General features: G+C 42.9%; 1 protein-coding gene across 1 annotated transcript in view; it reads right to left on the reverse strand.

The window, feature by feature from the left end:
- The window catches only part of RELL1 (RELT like 1), a 78,116-nt gene that overhangs the window by 10,231 nt on the left and 47,159 nt on the right, over positions 1 to 20,726 (reverse strand). Inside the window, exons 4-6 of the mRNA XM_033213951.1 lie at positions 20,584 to 20,641; positions 10,859 to 11,095; positions 7,322 to 7,460 (exon numbers count right to left, since the gene is read on the reverse strand). Coding sequence (XP_033069842.1) covers positions 7,325 to 7,460; positions 10,859 to 11,095; positions 20,584 to 20,641 — 431 coding nt within the window. The 3' untranslated portion in view covers positions 7,322 to 7,324. The remainder of the gene's footprint in view (positions 1 to 7,321; positions 7,461 to 10,858; positions 11,096 to 20,583; positions 20,642 to 20,726) is intronic.

The raw sequence follows: 20,726 nt of genomic DNA on the forward strand, positions 1-20,726 counted from the left end.
ATCAGATGATCCCATCGGAGGCCAAAGGAGGCCATCCCAAGGCTGGAATGATCAGTTCTGTGAGCTATTGAGCTATGTGAAGAAAGCGCGGCTGGTTTGCTTTCTTGCCAAGAAAAGCAAAGCTCCCTCACGCTCCACGGCCACTGAGCATGTGAGCTCCCAAGTATAAATTTCTTCCCATCCAAGCCCTCTCACTACCTAGCCCTGAGGTTTGGGGAACATTAATCCCTCTAGGCCTGGCTCTTCATCTGTAAAATAGGATATGATTACCTACAACTCCTAAAACTGCTTCTAAAGTCCCATCCCTCACTCAGCTTTTCTCTTCGACTGGCCGGTTCTACCTACCTAGTCTTCACAGAGCAGGTACGGGGCAGATGCCAACCTCCCTCCACCTCCACATTTAAGATGGACTCAGTGGGCTTAGTCTTCCAGACAGGAGTAGGGCAGGCGTCATCGCAGTGCTTTTACCTTTGAGAAATGCGTTTAGCCACAGAAAACCAAGCCAGGTGGCCTAATCCATGCCTACTTTAGGTGCAGTTTCTTTTTGTATTCCGTTGCCCCATAAGACCAGTGGATCAAGTTTAAGAGCTCCCATCAAATCTGAGATCCTTTTGCTTTTTAAAAAAGATGCATTTTTCCTGAAAAATTACAGCGAGAGAGAAAAAAATAAACTAACTAGTAGTACCTGCAGTTTCTCATCATTACCTGCTTCCTGGAGAATTAATAAAAGAAAAGCAATTGAGGGGACTGCAAATCAAGCAGTACAACTTTCAAGAGGGTCCCCAAGGAGCTTCTACTCTAAGTTCTATCACAGAGGCCAAAAAAAGGAGCCAAGGAGCCTTTCCTCACTGTTAGAGGAAAACATGAAGGCGGCCGAAGATCAGAAGAGCCACCTTGTGACCAGCCACGGATGCTCAGGAGGGTGTTTGAGCCATGAAAGAGTCTTGACAAAGAGGAGACTTTTATTCCAAAGCGGAGCACCAGCACGGCAGTCACACTTAAGCTGAAAACGTCTCAGTCCAGCATTTCAATTTATTCCACCCTCTGATCTTTATAATGAAAAGAACTTGTCAGTAAAACTTTTCCATCGCCTTGTTACTAATTTTAATTCCACCTCTTGGAAGAAGGAAATGGTTCTTTCTTTCTTTTTTGTTTTTTTTTCTTTTTTTGAGATGGAGTCACTCTGTCGCCCAGGCTGGAGGGCAGTGGTGCAATCTCGGCTCACTGCAACCTCCACCTCTCAGGCTCACGTCATTCTCCTGCCTCAGCCTCCAGAGTAGCTGGGACTACAGGCGCCCGCCACCACACCCGGCTAATTTTTTTTGTATTTTTTAGTAGATACGGGGTTTCACCATGTTAGCCAGGATAGTCTAGATCTCCTGACCTCGTGATCCGCCTGCCTCAGCCTCCCACAGTGCTGGGATTACAGGCGTGAGCCACCGCACCTGGCTGGGAATGGTTATTTCTAAGGTCTCCTTAATGCAAACAAGAAAATGGCCCAAATTCCTAAGGGACTTGACAAATACTATCTATTTCTGAGATGTCCTGAGAGGCCAAAGCTGTAATGTTCTTAAGATGCAAAAAGGAATTCACAGTACCAAAAGTTGATGCTTGATAAATGACCTAGTAAATCATTAAGACCACCAGGCATGACAACTGTTAACAGCAGTGAATGTTTAGCAGATACTCCGTGCCAAGGATTGATTTATGAACTACATATACATCATATCATGTATGTCCAGCAACAATCTCATTTTAAAGATGAAAAAACCAGGGCTTGAAAACATTAAGTAACTTCCCCAAAACCATTGGGGGTTAAGTAGCACAATTAAAAGTAAGGAGTTTAAAACCAAGCTTTTAATCACTAAAATAAAATACTAAAATAAAAATCAATACAATAGTCTGAATAATAAAACAAAAATAAAAAGAGATGTCTAATATTATTAATTTTTGTTTTGATAAGAGTAACGCTAACTGTAATACTACTAGAAAAATATATAGGTGGGAAGTTCCATGACACTAATCTGGCCAATGATTTTTTGATAAGACCCCAAAAGCATAGGCAACAAAAATGGACACATGGGATTTTATCAAACTAAAAAGCTTCTGCACAGCAAAGCAAACAATGAACAGAGTGAAGAGATAACTTATCAAATGGGAGAAAATATTTGCAAACCATACATCTTATAAAGGGTTACTATCCAAAATATACAAGAAGCAAACAACTCAAAAGCAAGAAAACAAATAACCCAATTTAAAAAGGGGGCAAAACAGGAAGGGAGCGTTGGGGAGATGTTGGTCAAAGGATATAAAATTTCAGTTAGACAGTGGCGACGTGCCACTGCACTCCAGCCTGGGCAAGAGTGAGACCCTGTCTCATGAAAAAAAATAAAATAAAATAAAAATAGAACTACCATATGATCCAACAATCCCACTTCTTGGTACATATCCAGAGGTATTGAAACCAGTATGTCAAAGAGATATCTGTACTGCCATGTGCACTGCTGCATAATCCCAATAGCCAAGATACGGAATCTTCCTAAGAGTCCCTGAACAGATGAACAAATAAAATGTAGTATAGATACACAATGAAACACTGTTTAGCCAGAAAAAAAGAAGGAAAGCCTGTCTTTGAAGATAAAATGGATAAATCTGGAGCACATTACGTTGAGTGAAATAAGCCAGGCACAGAACAACAAATACCACATCATCTCACTTACACGTGGCATCTAAAAAAGTTGAACTCATAGAAGCAGAGAGAAGAAAGGTGGTTAGAGGTAGGGGCGGGGGAAGGGGTTGCTCAAAAGACACAAAATTTTAGTTAGAGGGGATAATTTCAAGAGATCTGTTGTACAACATGGTGAACTGCAGTTAATAACAATATATTCATTCTTAACAATTGCTAAGAGTAGATTTGGAGTGTTCTCACCACAAAAAAAATTATAAGTATGTGTGGCAATGCATATGTTCATTAGCTCAATTTAGCCATTGCAACGTGTACATATTTGAAAACATTACATTGTACATGATAAATATATGCAACATGTGTCCATTAAAATCTGATTAATTTTAAATAAAAAAATTTAAAATATGGTTATGTAAACTTACTAAATCAATGGTTCCAACAGGACACTATCAGCAAATGGAAAAAAGAGTGCAGATTTCAGAAACATGCGACATGGAATGCTTAGGACAGGATCATTTTTAAAAAGCCAAAGACCAGTGACAATGAAGACAAGGCAGTGGCATTTGGAGGCTGAAAGCAATTCGATTTATTTAACTTTGAAGAACAAAAGCTTATTCTTCTCAGGAGAAACCAAAACACATTTTCTGTAGAAAAAAGACACCATTTTAACCGCATTGCCAAAATAAATCAGGCGGAGGGCAAGAGGGCAAGTTAGATGTAGCCACAAAAAAGAACGCAGCCCAACAAAGCAGGGTGAGAAGAACAGGGGAGGCCATGCCCAACATCAGATTTGGGGTTTGTAAAGGGAGAAGGAGCCAGAAGAGGGAGAGAGAAATCCTGCCCCAGTCTTGATAACATTCTATTTAGAATATTAAGTCTAGTTTCTGGTAACAACCACCTCAAACAACAGAAAGAAAAAAAGAAACCTAACCAATAAGTGGATATGCATTTGCCTTTGAATATTTGAGACTGTTCTACAGTAAAACAAAATACTGCAGTAACATTGTTTGGCTAAAAATCCAAATTTGAGCAAAAATCTCTTTCAGGAAAAAACACAACTCTAAAGACTGTATCAGATTGTAGAAAAGACACACAGCACTCCTCTCCTGCTTCACCAGCTGCATTCCAGTGCAGATCTGGCTTCGTCTAGAACCAGAAAGAACCAGAGGGTCTGGCCCAGAAGGAAACTTTTCAGGATTTTTCTAGCTGGAAAATCAAGTCATGTTAAATGTTCCAAACATATTTTTGGTGGGGGATGAGATTTGAGAAGAAAACAAAACTGCAAGAAAAATTTTAATGAATACATAATTTTTAAAACACCAATGAATATTCTCTTCCTTCCTTTTTCAGGGCCTATACTTCATTGGGGTAATCAGATATGGCCACCCAGCGGGTCTCAATTTGAGCAGGCTCTACTCATGGGAACTGCTTGTCCTGGACCCAGTTGAATGAAGTCTGTGACACCTAAAGCAAGGCTGCCCAGGTTCAAGTCTAACTCTATCACATTCTTGCTGATATCTCTAAAAAAGTTGTTTCAACTCTCTGTGCTTAAGACCTTCATCTGCAAAATGGGGTACTAACTAGCACCTACTGACTGCTGTCGTGAGGATTAAAGAAATTAGTTAATACACGGAATGTGCCTTTCAAAGCATGCCAAGCACAGAGTACTCAAAAAACTGTAGGTATTATAATTAATTTACTCGGGATCATGGACATCCATGATATTATTCTAACTTTTGAGTTTAAAATTTTCCATAATAAAATATTAATTTTTAATTTGAAAATCAATTAAAACAAGTTGGAGGCTCGGAAAACACATACCCTTTGAAGGTCACTCCTGCTCATTGTGCTTTGAGCAGTACGATACAATATGACTACCTTCTACTGACAGCCAACTATATCCCACACTTTCTCTTGGCTCTTGGATTAAAACAATGAATTTAATACCTTATTTCATGTTCAAGGAAACCAGGGGTAGAGCAGTTAAATACAACGTCCAAATTGTGAAGCTCAGATTTACACCCATGTCTTCTAATCAAATCCAGTCCTCGTTTATATAATCCTGCTGAATGACAGCGTGCTGTGCAGAGAATATCTCACTGTAAATCAGTTAAATGTGGTCAGGACTTCAGATGCTTGGACCAAATTTCTATAGTCAGAATCAGACAGATTCGGGCCAAAAAACCCAGCTGAGCAATCCTAATTCTTTTCACCTTCCCAGATCTAGAGTGCCGCTCTCTGGGCCGTGGTGGCCAAAATCACCCATGGCACTAGTTAGTCAAGCTTTAATCAGAGGTGAGTCTGATGAGAGGATCATCTTGCAGTTCCTAACCGAGGGCAAGCCAGGTCTTCTGGTGCAATCAGCTCCATCTCTCAACTCACTGCCCAGTTGATGACTCATACGCAGCCTGTTCTTATGACCCATACTTTCTTTGCAGCTAAGCTGGCTGGGCCTTCCTTACCTAAGACTTGAATAGCCACATGCTTCTCTTCCCACACAGCCAAGTCCTTCACTGACCTTAATCAGAATGCTCCTCTTTCCAGCTATATGACCTTCAACATGTAACTCACCTTTCCCATTCATCAGTTTCCTCATCTGTAAAACTACAATCATAGTACTAACTCCATTCAGAGAGGTCTATAATGATGACATGTGAGATATACATCAGTACCATGCCTAGAAGACTAGAATATTGAATTAACTTTAGCTGTTGTTATTACTCATCTTCATTGTCCTCTTCTTAAATTCCTCTTGGTTCCCTTCCCCAAGGTCACCAGTAACTGGCTGAGAAGCCAACGGTAGACTTTTCTATATTGTTTCTCTCTTTAAGAAGGTTCCTATTTTGTTCCTAAACTCAGGAACAGATGCCAGATCTCCCCACAGGCAAAACCGCAAGGGCTAACTAGCACTAGAACATGATCAGAGTCCCTATGTCTCAGAAAATGTAGATGCACAGAGTTGTTCCAGATTACTTCCAGAGCACTTCCAGAGCACCTTCAACCCTCTGAGCCCGGCGGATTATCAGAGAAGCTTCACCCAAAAGCCACATCTCTTCACCACTCAGCCACACCGACCAAAAATGAATTGATTGCGTGATAATAATCAGTAGCATTGATGGAGCATTTCACATGTGCAACTTCATGGAAATCTCACTCCCGCCCCTGAGGCAAGGAGCATCACTTCCAATTTCCAGTGAGGCGTAGAAAGCTCAAGTATCTTGCCTAGGTCCCAGGGTTAGTGAGTGGCACACTGGAGCTTGAACCTGGCAGTCTGACCCCAGGGTTCATGTCAGTTTTGCTATGTCCCTGTACCTTCAAGGACCCTGGCTGACCTCTCCCCTACTGGCCGTCCTCCCCTCCCTATGTAAGTGTAAACTCTTCTGTCTTCATGTTCAGGCTCTGATGGTTCCATGGAGCATTTAGGGCATGATCCCTCCCAAATTGTCACCCTTGCCCTTTTACAAGGGATAAGAAACATGGAAAGGATAAATACCACTCAAGCCGGAACAGAAATAAAGGAGTTAAGATGAAAGTTAAGCCACTATCAATTTATCACAGGGTTTTGGTGCGTGTGTGTGTGTGTGGTTTTTTTGTTTTCGTTTTTGTTTTGCTTTTTTTTAGATGGAGTCTCACTCTGTCACCCAGCCTGGAGTGCAGTGGCACATATCGGCTCACTGCAAGCTCCGCCTCCTGGGTTCACGCCATTCTCCTGCCTCACCCTCCTGAGTAGCTGGGACTACAGGCGCCCGCCACCACGCCCAGCTAATTTTTTGTATTTTTTAGTAGAGACGGGGTTTCACCATGTTAGCCAGGATGGTCTCGATCTCCTGACCTCGTGATCCATCCGCCTCGGCCTCCCAAAGTGCTGGGATTACATGAGATTACAGGCGTGAGCCACTGTGCCCGGCTGCGTGTATTTTTGTTTTTTGTTTTTTAAGCAGTGTCTTGCAAAATTAAAATTGCCAAATCAAGAAATAAATCACTGTGGCTTTTCAATTGCCTCAAAATATTTGGTGGGAAGAGAAATATTCGTATTGAGGTTTCAGAACTGTGACACAAAGAAAACTGGTTTCCAACAGAATAAAAGGAAAAAGGATTGGTTGTTTGCTCCAGACTTTTTCAAGTCACAGTTTACCTGGAAATGGTGACAAGATTACACGTCATTTGGCCTGCATGATTGTTTAAAAAAAAAAAAAAAAAAAATGTAAGCTGCCAATATCAAAAATCGGTGACTTTACATTTTAAAAGTCTGGATTTTGTCTTTTTTTACGTAAGAAGATGCAGCAACACTAGGCGCTTTCTGCCTCGTGGTAACGCAAGCCCTATATGGTGGGTGATGTGAGTTCTAGTTTGCCACAATCCTCACTATGCCACATTGCCTCACAAGTAATCCTCTATCCCCATTACCACACAGGCCAAGCCCCTGGAGGCACCACGTTTGTGACTTCTTTACAAGAAGCTCTGGGCAGATAAGTAATCATGTTCAGTCCCCCTCAGCCTTCCTGGGTCCAGGAAAGCTCTCCCATTTCCCTGCCAAATGCCATTCCTATGCTGCCACAGCACCTGGGAAGCTCCCAGTACCTTCTCCTCACCCTGTGCCACCCTGCCCCCAATGTCACCAAAACCACGGCTCACCTGCTACTCTGTGCCACTCCGTTCTCTCTTCACAGGTGGTGCCGGCACCTCCCCATTGACAGTTTCAGCCCCACTAACAGACATCAGGCTTCTCCGTTCCTTCTGGTTTGACTTGTGTTCCACTTTTGTAACTCTAAACCTGAGGGGGGAACGGGGAGAGGTGATGGGGTTTGCTTTTCTAATAAACAAGAATTGTGAATAAAGCAAAAATCATCCACCCAGAGGATCTCAAATGAACTCAGCCAAAATTTAGGACACAAATGAAAAACAACATATTCAAGAGGAGGAGCATGCATTCCTATCCGGCACATTCCCCTGGCCCCTGCGCAACCTTCCAGCTGATTTCTACTCAACCACATCACAGACTAAGCCGGATATTTCACAGAGCGTGCAAAAGGCATTTAAAAACTCAGGTATTGGCCAGGCATGGTGGCTTATGCCTGTAATCCCAGCAGCACTTTGGAAGGCTGAGGTGGGTGGATTGCTTGAGCCCAAGAGTTTGAGACCAGCCAGGGTATATAGCAAAACTCTGTCTCTATGAAAGTTACAAAAATTAGCCAGGCATGGTGGTGTGCACCTGTAGTCCCAGCTACTCGGGAGGCTGAAGCAGGAGAACCATTGGAGCCCAGGAGGAGGGGGCTGCAGTGAGCAGAGATCAGGTCACTGCACTCCAGCCTGGGCAACAGAGCTAGGCCCTGTCTCAATAAGAAAAAAAAAAAAAACCCTCAGGGACTCAAATATTAAATAGCCTCAGAGTTGTGGTTTCTAACAATGATCAGGTTTTGTTTGTTTGTTTGTTTGTTTGTTTTTGAGAAGGAGTTTCCCTCTTGTTGACCAGACTGGAGTGTGGTGGTGCAATCTCGGCTCACTACAACCTCCAACTCCGGAGTTTAAGCGATTCTCTTGCCTTAGCCTCTTCAAGTAGTTGGGATTACAGGCTTGTACCACCATGACTGGCTAATTTTGTATTTTTAGAAGAGATGGGGGTTTCACCTTGTTGGCCAGACCAGTCTCAAACTCCTGACCTCAGGTGATCCACCTACCTCGGCCTCCCAAAGTTCTGGAATTACAGGCGTAAGCCACCACACCTGGCCTATGCCAGTTTTTTTTAACCACAGAAACCTGGTTAAATGCTCAACTGGTTTACAAATTAGACTGACATAACCAGAATGTTTATCAGATGATGACGAACTTCTGAAAATATGCAACTGTCTGGCAGTCCTATCTCAACACACACACACACACACACACACACACACACTCTCTCTCTCTCTCTCTCTCACACACACATATGCAGAAAATCAGAAGAGCCCTAGCAACACATTTTATCAGCATTAGGGTTTGAGTTTGTCTTTTAAAAAAAAACAATGTGTTAATTTTCATTACAGATTAAGGAAAGACTAAAGGAAGTTAAGGAAGAGATTTTCATTAAGAATTAAGAGTTAAATAAATGTATTCAGTTTAACTGTTTTTTCTAGTATATCATCACCAAATCCTAGAGCTTTTCATAACAGTTTCTTTCTAGTTCTGGTCTTAATTTTTCCCTTAAAAACTATCTGAAATAAATCCTCCTTCTGTGTCCAGAATAAGATCACCAACCCTGAGGAGAAGGCTCTGCAGTCGTGAAAGAATGAACAGGGAAATTGTAAACACAAATCTATTCTGTCAAACTCTAAGACTCTCTTAAGTAATATATGCTGAAAAACAGCCTGGAATCATTAAGTGTTTCTAGTATCCAATATCCAAGAAAGAGAGTTGGATTTGGGGCATTTTAAAAAGCCACACTTGGCCAGACCCGGTGGCTCACACCTGCAATCCCAACACTTTGGGAGGTCAAGACGGGTGGATCACTTGAGGTCAGGAGTTCAAGACCACCCTGGCCAACTTGGTGAAACCCCATCTCTCCTAAAAATACAAAAATTAGCCAGTCATGGTGGTGGGCATCTGTAGTCCCAGCTATTCGGGAGGCTGAGGCATGACAATCGTTTGAGCCCAGGAAGCGGAGGTTGCAGTGACCTGAGTTCACACCACTGCACTCCAGCTTGGGTGACAGAGTGAGACTCCATCTCAAAAAAAAAAAAAAAAAAAAAAAAAAAAAGCTGTGTTGAATCTGAGTTGAAAATTTCAGCAGATTTTTTTTTAAGACCAACAAAACATGCTTTGTCCAAACAAGCTACAGGTTCTCATTGCTTTGCATTCATAAATTCCCATGACTCTGCTTCTTAATAAAATAGTGTGGTCATGAGTTGTGCTGTTTTGCTGTAAGTGGCAAACAGCCCGGCAGTCTTCTCCGTGATGCTTGTGCAACACAATGATGAAACTCAACTGAATTAAAATAAAAATAATAACTGGCCAACATTTCTTGAGTGTGTAAGTACCCAAAGCTGGTTTAAGACCTTTATGTGAGTCACCTCATTTAGTCTACACAGCAACTCTATGAGGTGAGTGTGACTGTCCTTCTCACTTTACAGAGGGGGAAACTGAGGCACAGAGCAACGTAACAGTTTGTAAGTAGTGGTGCCAGGACTCGAAGGAGTTGAAGCAATGAGTTCAAGCTACTCTTCCCAGGGAGTTGTCAGTAGACAGAGAAGGATCATGTAAGTAGTAGCACTGTCGACTTTTGCTCAGTGCTCACCCAGCCTCACTCCAGCACGTGTGTTCCTTACCAGTACTCCCCACTGTCTTTCCAAATGCAACATCGGCAATGCAGTTCCTGCATGGGACTCAGCATCGAACAGCAGAACTGCAAAAGCATCCCACTGCAAAGATGTTTCAGGTAAGGGCTGATGGATTCATCACTTGAACTGCAGGATCTCCACCTCACATATGGGTCACAAGTGAAAGGCACTAGGACCCGGAAAGCCAAGACACAGTGGAAAGCCCGCCCACTAAAAGCAAGCAGTCAAAGGAATTCACATGGAACTTACAAGACAGAGACTGGAGGGCTGTGGACCAGATCCACAGCTTCTCCCCACCCTTGCACATGGCTCGATGGATATTTCTCAGTTCCCTGAACATTAGCTTGGCTGGGTGATCGAGTTCCACCCAGTGGAGTGTGAGTCAAAATGATGCGGGCCACTCTCAGGCCTAGTAGCTCTTTCAAAACCCCGCGTGAACAACCTTCCCTGGACCTGCTCCTCTGGCTGGCAAACCTGGCAGAGCCACAAATGAAGGGGGCCTGTAACCCTGGATAAGTACTTGAAGAGCCACCCGCTGATATCTCAATACCTGCCCTGGATTCCATAAGTGATATATAAATGTCTATTCTGTATACAGTTGAAAATCTGGGCTTTATCTGTTAGAGCAGGTAGGCATTTATCTTAATACATTTCCCGTCTGACCTAGCAATAGCTGCCTTTTAGGATTCTTCTGTTGTTGGAAAAATCTAGGACTCACACCAGAAAACATCTAAAAAGCCCAGGGATATAACCTGAGCCAGGCACGGAGAACATATTCTACATCTGACAGGTAAGCACAAGTCCACACACCAGAGCACCCATGTCACACATAAACCAAAAGCATCCGAAGAGATCTTACCTGCCAACAGAAAGGACTGTGACCTCGCCTTGGCGCCGTGGTCTGCTCTCTCTGGACTTGTTGGTGGGCTTTATAAAGTGCCACCGCTTGTGCCTACACCGATGACACACGTCCCTCTCGACAACACCGCCCACTGTGTGCAGATGATGGCCACAGACGTGCTTCCCCGGGGTCCCCCCTGGTGACAAAGGCCCAGGACTCATGGGTGGGCTCCCTGGTGTGCTGGGGGTCACGGGGCTAAGGTGGGGAGGAAAATAAAAAGTGCAACTGGTTACTTAAAGGAAATACCAGCGAAGGCGATCTCTCTCCCTGTGATGATAGAAGCAGTTTAAATTGAAAGAAAAAACCAAAGCATCTTCCAATTGTACAAATGGACTTTGTGAATGGGCCTCAGACAGCAGGTACTCAGCTCTCATGACCGTGCGATGACAGCTTATCTTAAGCAATAATAATATGATTCATGGCCAGGCGTAACAGCTCATGCCTATAATCTCAGCATTCTGGGAGGCCAAGGTGGGAGGATTGCTTGAGGCCAGCCTGAGCAACACAGAGAGACCTTGTCTCTGAAATAAAATAAAAAAACTAGCCGGGCATGACAACACATGCCTGTAGTCTCAGCTACTCAGGAGGCTGTGGTGGGAGGACCGCTTGAGCCCAGGAGCTCAAGGTTGCAGTAGCTATGATTATACCCCTGAACTCCAGCCTCGATGACAGAGTGAGACCCTGTCATTAGAAGAAAAAAAAAAAAAAGTGATTTATCACTTCTAGAATGGAATTTATTAGCTGGGAATAAACCACTGCTTGTAACAGTGACACACTGGCTTTAAAGTATTAGGTTTCTTTCTAAAACACTGATCTTTTTTCTCATGCAATTATCCTAATTTCTCACATACCAGAGTGTCTGCCCATCACTCTACACAAAGAGATTCCCAAAGCATCTATGCCCTGGAAAAGGGAAGAACTCAAATTCCATCAAATTATCACATAACTTAGAGAAAAGATTTCATCAAATCTCCATTATATCAAAGGAGGAAAGCTTTTAGGCAAAGATATCAAAAGTGATGTTCAAAACAGATGTTGATGGTGTTGTTAACAGTCACAATAAAATAGCTAACAATATTCTAAGCATTTTATATGTATATGTTAATGGAATTCTTTTAAAATCTTATGATGTAGGTATTATTAATTTCTTCATTTTAACAATGAGGATAATGAGGCAGGGAGAAGTGAGGTAACTGGCCTCACACTGGCAACAAGATCACACTTGCAAATAAGTGCTGGATCTGAGATTCAAACCTAGAAAGCTGAATTCCACAAACCATGCAATTAATCACCTTGCTATACACTATACTGCTTCAGAAACAGCAGAGACCACTTTGATAATCTGGAACAAATTTAGCTAGACCATCCAAAATATAAAAAGCAGAAATATATAGGCCAGAAATGAGCTATTTTCAAAAGGCATGTGTGAAGGCTCTCGCCTGGCAGAAAAGGAGGAATTCGAACCTAGCAGAGCCAAACTGAGCAAAAATCAGCCCTCCGGCACAGGTGGGAGTAGTGGGGATGGCATGACACACACAGCCTGACACCTGGACTGTGGCAAGAGCCCCAGAGACACACAGGAGGCTGTGATGGCAGAAACCAGCCTTTTCGATGATGCAAATTGGCCACCTGCACACTTAAAAAAAAGAAGTAGAGGGGCGGAGCAAGATGGCCGAATAGGAACAGCTCCAGTCTCCAACTCCCAGTGCGAGCGACACAGAAGACCGGTGATTTCTGCATTTTCAACTGAGGTACTGGGGTCATCTCACTGGGGAGTGTCGGACAATTGGTGCTGGTCAGCTGCTGCAGCCCAACCAGCGAGAGCTGAAGCAGGGCAAGGAATTGCCTCACCTGGGAAGCGGAAGGGGGAAGGGAATCCCTTTTCCTAGCCAGGGGAACTGAGACACACAACACCTGGAAAATCAGGTAATTCCCACCCCAATACTGCGCTTTAAGCAAACAGTCACACCAGGAGATTATACTCACACCTGGCCGGGAGGGTCCCACGCCCACGGAGCCTCCCTCATTGCTAGCACAGCAGTCTGCGATCTAACCGAAAGGGCAGCAGCCAGGCTGGGGGAGGGGCGCCCGCCATTGCTGAGGCTTAAGTAGGTAAACAAAGCCACTGGGAAGCTCGAACTGGGTGGAGCTCACAGCAGCTCAAGGAAACCTGCCTGTCTCTGTAGACTCCACCTCTGGGGACAGGGCACAGCTAAACAACAAAAGGGGAAGCAGCAGAGGCCTGGGCAGACGCGAAGGACTCTGTCTGACAGCTTTGAAGAGAGCAGTGGATCTCCCAACACAGAGGTTGAGATCTGAGAACAGACAGACTGCCTGCTCAAGTGGGTCCCTGACCCCTGAGTAGCCTAACTGGGAGACATCCCCCACTAGGGGCAGTCTGACACCCCACACCTCACACGGTGGAGTACACCCCTGAGAGGAAGCTTCCATGTAAGAGTCAGACAGCTATACTCGCTGTTTAGCAATATTCTATCTTCTGCAACCTCTGCTGCTGATACCCAGGCAAACAGGGTCTGGAGTGGACCTCAAGCAATCTCTAACAGACCTACAGCTGAGGGTCCTGACTGTTAGAAGGAAAACTATCAAACAGGAAGAACACCTATACCAAAACCCCATCAGTACGTCACCATCGTCAAAGACCAGAGGCAGATAAAACCATGAAGATGGGGAAGAAGCAGGGCAGAAAAGCTGGAAATTCAAGAAATAAGAGCGCATCTCCCGCTGTAAAGGAGCGCAGCTCATCGCCAGCAACAGATCAAAGCTGGTCAGAGAATGACTTTGACGAAATGAGAGAAAAAGGCTTCAGTCCATCAAAATTCTCAGAGCTAAAGGAGGAATTGCGTACCTAGCGCAAAGAAACTAAAAATCTTGAAAAAAGAGTGGAAGAATTGATAGCTAGAATAATTAATGCAGAGAAAGTCATAAATGAAATGACAGAGATGAAAACCATGTCACGAGAAATACGTGACAAATCCACAAGCTTCAGTAACCGACTCAATCAACTGGAAGAAAGAGTATCAGCGATTGAGGATCAAATGAATGAAATGAAGCGAGAAGAGAAACCAAAAGAAAAAAGTAGAAAAAGAAATGAACAAAGCCTGCAAAAAGTATGGGATTATGTAAAAAGACCAAATCTACGTCTGATTGGGGTGCCTGAAAGTGAGGGGGAAAATGGAACCAAGTTGGAAAACACTCTTCAGGATAGCATCCAGGAGAACTTCCCCAACCTAGTAGGGCAGGCCAACATTCAAATTCAGGAAATACAGAGAACGCCACAAAGATACTCCTCCAGAAGAGCAACTCCAAGACACATAATTGCCAGATTCACCAAAGTTGAAATGAAGGAAAAAATCTTAAGGGCAGCCAGAGAGAAAGGTCGGGTTACCCACAAAGGGAAGCCCATCAGACTAACAGCAGATCTCTCGGTAGAAACTCTACAAGCCAGAAGAGAGTGGGGGCCAATATTCAACGTTCTTAAAGAAAAGAATTTTAAACCCAGAATTTCATATCCAGCCAAACTAAGTTTCATAAGTGAAGGAGAAATAAAATCCATTACAGATAAGCAAATGCTTAGAGATTTTGTCACCACCAGGCCTGCCTTACAAGAGACCCTGAAGGAAGCCCTAAACATGCAAAGGAACAACCGGTACCAGCCATTGCAAAAACATGCCAAAATGTAAAGACCATCGAGGCTAGGAAGAAACTGCATCAACTAACGAGCAAAATAACCAGTTAATATCATAATGGCAGGATCAAGTTCACACATAGCAATATTAACCTTAAATGTTAATGGACTAAATGCTCCAATTAAAAGACAGACTGGCAAACTGGATAAAGAGTCAAGACCCAGCCGGGCACGGTGGCTCAAGCCTGTAATCCCAGCACTTTGGGAGGCCGATACGGGCGGATCACAAGGTCAGGAGATCGAGACCATCCTGGCTAACATGGTGAAACCCCGTCTCTACTAAAAAATACAAAAAAAAAAAAATTAGCCGGGCGAGATGGCGGGCGCCTGTAGTCCAGCTACTTGGAGGCTGAGGCGAGAGAATGGCGTAAACCGGGAGGCGGAGCTTGCAGTGAGCTGAGATCCAGCCACTGCACTCCAGCCTGGGCGACAGAGCAAGACTCTGTCTCAAAAAAAAAAAAAGTCAAGACCCATCAGTCTGCTGTATTCAGGAGACCCATCTCACATGCAGAGACATACATAGGCTCAAAATAAAGGGATGGAGAAAGATCTACCAAGCAAATGGAGAACAAAAAAAAAAGCAGGGGTTGCAATCCTAGTCTCTGATAAAATAGACTTTAAACCATCAAAGATCAAAAGAGACAAAGAAGGCCATTACACAATGGTAAAGGGATCAATTCAACAGGAAGAGCTAACTCTCCTAAATATATATGTACCCAATACAGGAGCACCCAGATTCATAAAGCAAGTCCTTAGAGACTTACAAAGAGACTTAGACTCCCATACAATAATAATGGGAGACTTCAACACTCCACTGTCAACATTAGACAGATCAACGAGACAGAAAGTTAACAAGGATATCCAGGAATTGAACTCATCTCTGCACCAAGTGGACCTAATAGACATCTATAGAACTCTCCACCCCAAATCAAAGAATATACATTCTTCTCAGCACATCACACTTATTCCAAAATTGACCACATAATTGGAAGTAAAGCACTCCTTAGCAAATGCAAAAGAACAGAAATTGTAACAAACTGTCTCTCAGACCACAGTGCAATCAAACTAGAACTCAGGACTAAGAAACTCAATCAAAACCGCTCAACTACATGGAAACTGAACAACCTGCTCCTGAATGACTACTGGGTACAACGAAATGAAGGCAGAAATAAAGATGAAACCAATGAGAACAAAGATACAACATACCAGAATCTCTGGGACACATTTAAAGCAGTGTGTACAGGGAAATTTATAGCACTAAATGCCCACAAGAGAAAGCAGCAAAGATCTAAAATTGACACTCTAACAATACAATTAAAAGAACTGGAGAAGCAAGAGCAAACACATTCAAAAGCTAGCAGAAGGCAAGAAATAACTAAGATCAGAGCAGAATGAAGGAGATAGAGACACAAAAAACCCTCCAAAAAATCAATGAATCCAGGAGTTGGTTTTCTGAAAAGATCACAAAATTGACAGACCGCTAGCAAGACTAATAAAGAAGAAAAGAGAGAAGAATCAAATAGATGCAATAAAAAATGATAAAGGGGATATCACCCTGACCCCACAGAAATACAAACTACCATCAGAAAATACTATAACACCTCTACGCAAATCAACTAGAAAATCTAGAAGAAATGGATAATTTCCTGGACACTTACACTTCCAAGACTAAACCAGGAAGAAGTTGAATCCCTGAATAGACCAATAGCAGGCTCTGAAATTGAGGCAATAATTAATAGCCTACCAACCAAAAAAAGTCCAGGACCAGATGGATTCACAGCTGAATTCTACCAGAGGTACAAGGAGGAGCTGGTACCATTCCTTCTGAAAGTATTCCAATCAATAGAAAAAGAGGGAATCCTCCCTAACTCATTTTATGAGGCCAACATCATCCTGATACCAAAGCCTGGCAGAGACACAACAAAAAAAGAGAATTTTAGACCAATATCCCTGATGAACATCGATGCAAAAATCCTCAATAAAATACTGGCAAACCGGATTCAGCAGCACATCAAAAAGCTTATCCACCATGATCAAGTGGGCTTCATCCCTGGGATGCAAGGCTGGTTCAACATTCGCAAATCAATAAACGTCATCCAGCATATAAACAGAACCAAAGACAAGAACCACATGATTATCTCAATAGATGCAGAAAAGGCTTTTGACAAAATTCAACAGCCCTTCGTGCTAAAAACGCTCAATAAATTCGGTATTGATGGAACGTACCTCAAAATAATCAGAGCTATTTATGACAAACCCACAGCTAATATCATACTGAATGGGCAAAAACTGGAAAATTCCCTTTGAAAACTGGCACAAGACAGGGATCCCTATCTCACCACTCCTATTCAACATAGTGTTGGAAGTTCTGGCTAGGGCAATCAGGCAAGAGAAAGAAATCAAGGGTATCCAGTTAGGAAAAGAAGAAGTCAAATTGTCCCTGTTTGCAGATGACATGATTGTATATTTAGAAAACCCCATTGTCTCAGCCCAAAATCTCCTTAAGCTGATAAGCAACTTCAGCAAAGCCTCAGGATACAAAATTAATGTGCAAAAATCACAAGCATTCTTACACACCAGTAACAGACAAACAGAGAGCCAAATCATGAATGAACTTCCATTCACAATTGCTTCAAAGAGAATAAAATACCTAGGAATCCAACTTACAAGGGATGTAAAGGACCTCTTCAAGGAGAACTACAAACCACTGCTCAGTGAAATCAAAGAGGACACTAACAAATGGAAGAGCATACCATGCTCATGGATAGGAAGAATCAATATCGTGAAAATGGTCATACTGCCCAAGGTTATTTATAGATTCAATGCCATTCCATCAAGCTACCAATGAGTTTCTTCACAGAATTGGAAAAAACTGCTTTAAAGTTCATATGGAACCAAAAAAAGAGCCCGCATTGCCAAGACAATCCTATGTCATAAGAACAAAGCTGGAGGCATCATGCTACCTGACTTCAAACTATACTACAAGGCTACAGTAACCAAAACAGCATGGTACTGGTACCAAAACAGAGATATAGACCAATGGAACAGAACAGAGTCCTCAGAAATAATACCACACATCTACAGCCATCTGATTTGACAAATCTGAGAGAAACAAGAAACGGGGAAAGGATTCCCTATTTAATAAATGGTGCTGGGAAAATTGGCTAGTCATAAGTAGAAAGCTGAAACTGAATCCTTTCCTTACTCCTTATACGAAAATTAATTCAAGATGGATTACAGACTTAAATGTTAGACCTAATACCATAAAAACCCTAGAAGAAAACCTGGGTAGTACCATGCAGGACATAGGCATGGGCAAGGACTTCATGTCTAAAACACCAAAAGCAACGGCAGCAAAAGCCAAAACTGACAAATGGGATCTCATTAAACTAAAGAGCTTCTGCACAGCAAAAGAAACTACCATCAGAGTGAACAGGCAACCTACAGAATGGGAGAAAATTTTTGCAATCTACTCATCTGACAAAGGGCTAATATCCAGAATCTACAAAGAACTCAAACAAATTTACAAGAAAAAAACAAACAACCCCATCAAAAAGTGGGCAAAGGATATGAACAGACATTTCTCAAAAGAAGACATTCATAGAGGCAACAGACACATGAAAAAATGTTCATCATCACTCACCATCAGAGAGATGCAAATCAAAACCACAATGAGATACCATCTCACACCAGTTAGAATGGCAATCATTAAAAAATCAGGAAACAACAGGTGCTGGAGAGGATGTGGAGAAATAGGAACACTTTACACTGTTGGTGGGATTGTAAACTAGTTCAACCATTATGGAAAACAGTATGGCGATTCCTCAAGGATCTAGAACTAGATGTACATATGACCCAGCCATCCCACTACTGGGTATATACCCAAAGGATTATAAATCATGCTGCTATAAGACACATGCACACGTATGTTTATTGCAGCACTATTCACAATAGCAAAGACTTGGAATCAACCCAAATGTCCATCTGTGACAGACTGGATTAAGAAAATGTGGCATGTATACACCATGGAATATTATGCAGCCATAAAAGGGGATGAGTTTGCGTCCTTTGTAGGGACATGGATGCAGCTGGAAACCATCATTCTTAGCAAACTATCACAAGAACAGAAAACCAAACACCGCATGTTCTCACTCATAGGTGGGAACTGAACAATGACATCACTTGGACTCGGGAAGGGGAACATCACACATCGGGGCCTATCAGGGGGGGGGGAGGGATTGCATTGGGAGTTATACCTGATATAAATGACGAATTGATGGGTGCTGACGAGTTGATGGGTGCAGCATACCAACATGGCACAAGTATACATATGTAACAAACCTGCACGTTATGCACATGTACCCTAAAACTTAAAGTATAAAAAAAAAAAAAAAGAAGTAGAGCCTACAGTTGAGGAGACCGCCTCAAACATGACTGACAGACAAAAGTCTTCTGATGCTCTTTAGGGATGCCTTCCTAATTGTTAAAATAAAAACACACAGCAGTATCTTCCTGGAGTAAAATAATGTCAACTTAGCACCACATATTAGAAAGCTGAATGCAAGAGTTTAACAACATTCACTCAACAAGCATTTCTCAAGTACCAGTTGTGTACAAAACCCACTGATGGGCACTACAGGATGCCCAAAGATGATTGCGACAAAGACACCATGAGCTAAGATGGTCAGAACACCAACTGTCTGTGGCCAGGACTGGAATGTGGGAGAAATCAGAGCTCTTCTGTCTCTATGACTCTACGTCTCTCCTAAACTCAACTCCTTACATTCTGAGTTACCTTTCCAAAACACACATCCAACGTAGCCAGTTTGACAAACACCTCTTAAACATCTAAGGTGTGCTGAGTGCACAACCCACATAGGAAGCGGAGAAAGATCCAACCCTTTTGCCATGTCACTTGGCCTGGCCACCCTGGACCGAACCCTTCACAGGTTGAGTCCCAGGCTATCATGATGTGGTGACTTTTCTTCTGGCCCTTCTTATTCCTACAGCCAACCCTGACTCTCGTCTCCACCTCCTGCACACCTGGTTCAGATGGCACCTCTTCCATGAACCTTCCTGAACTTCCAGTGGGCCCCTAGGGTCCCCTAGAGCCTTCAATCTCCACCAGTCCTACAGCACTTGCAGGCTCTCCACCACAAGGCCTCACACACACGTCTCCACTCCCCACTGACTGTGTTCCTCCATGGCAAGGGTCTGTGGATGTCCAGCTCCAGAGCAGCACCCAGCACACAGCAGGCGTCCAATAAATGCTCCTTGCTGAAGAAATAATACTTATATGGAAATACAGTTCTCTGTAATTAATTATGAAGGAATATGCTGCTCAACAACCATAACCTAAAACAGTAATACAAAAAACAGAACATAGCAGGTAGCTCCAAACCAGCTTGTTCATTTAATCATCATTGTTCATGGAGGTCTTTCAATGCTTAAGGTATGCTATATTCCTTATAACAACCCTATAAAGCTGGTAATCTCCATTTTATAGACGATGGAACTTAAACTCAGGGTGGTCAGTTAACTTCCTCAAGAATAGACAGTTAATATTGTGGTGCAGGCAGGACTCAATCACATCTCCCAATTCCTAGGCTATGTTTTTGCCCTTAACCTCTATGCCTTACTTCTTCCCATCACTATTCTCTAACACAACAGTTCTCAACCAGGAGTGATCATCCCGGCTACGGGACATTGACAATGTGTGGAGACATTATGGGCTGTCACACCTTGGGAGGGTGGGGACAGGGGGCGCTCTAGCATCTTGTGAGTGGAGGCCAGGGATGCTGTCAAACATCCTACAATACACGGGACGGCTCTGCACGGCAAAGAACTACCTGGCCCAAAATAACTATAGTGCCAAAGTTGGGAAACCTGCTCTAGCAGAAGAGCACTTCAGATGGCGCCATATCTGAGCAAGTAACTGAAAAGATGTTGCACTAAGGAAGAGGGGAGGAGCACTCACCTTTCAGGATCATACAAGCTGTTATCTGCTACCATTGCCTTTAAGACATCAGCATTCGCTAAGGAATAAAAATAAAATTAAAGAATTAAAATAGAATGAATAAGATGAGTAACCACATCAGAAAAGCTGTTGAAAACACATCT

This window comes from Trachypithecus francoisi, unplaced genomic scaffold (assembly GCF_009764315.1).
Source record: "Trachypithecus francoisi isolate TF-2019V2 unplaced genomic scaffold, Tfra_2.0 Lachesis_group1, whole genome shotgun sequence".
In the NCBI taxonomy this organism is placed as follows: Eukaryota; Metazoa; Chordata; class Mammalia; order Primates; family Cercopithecidae; genus Trachypithecus; species Trachypithecus francoisi.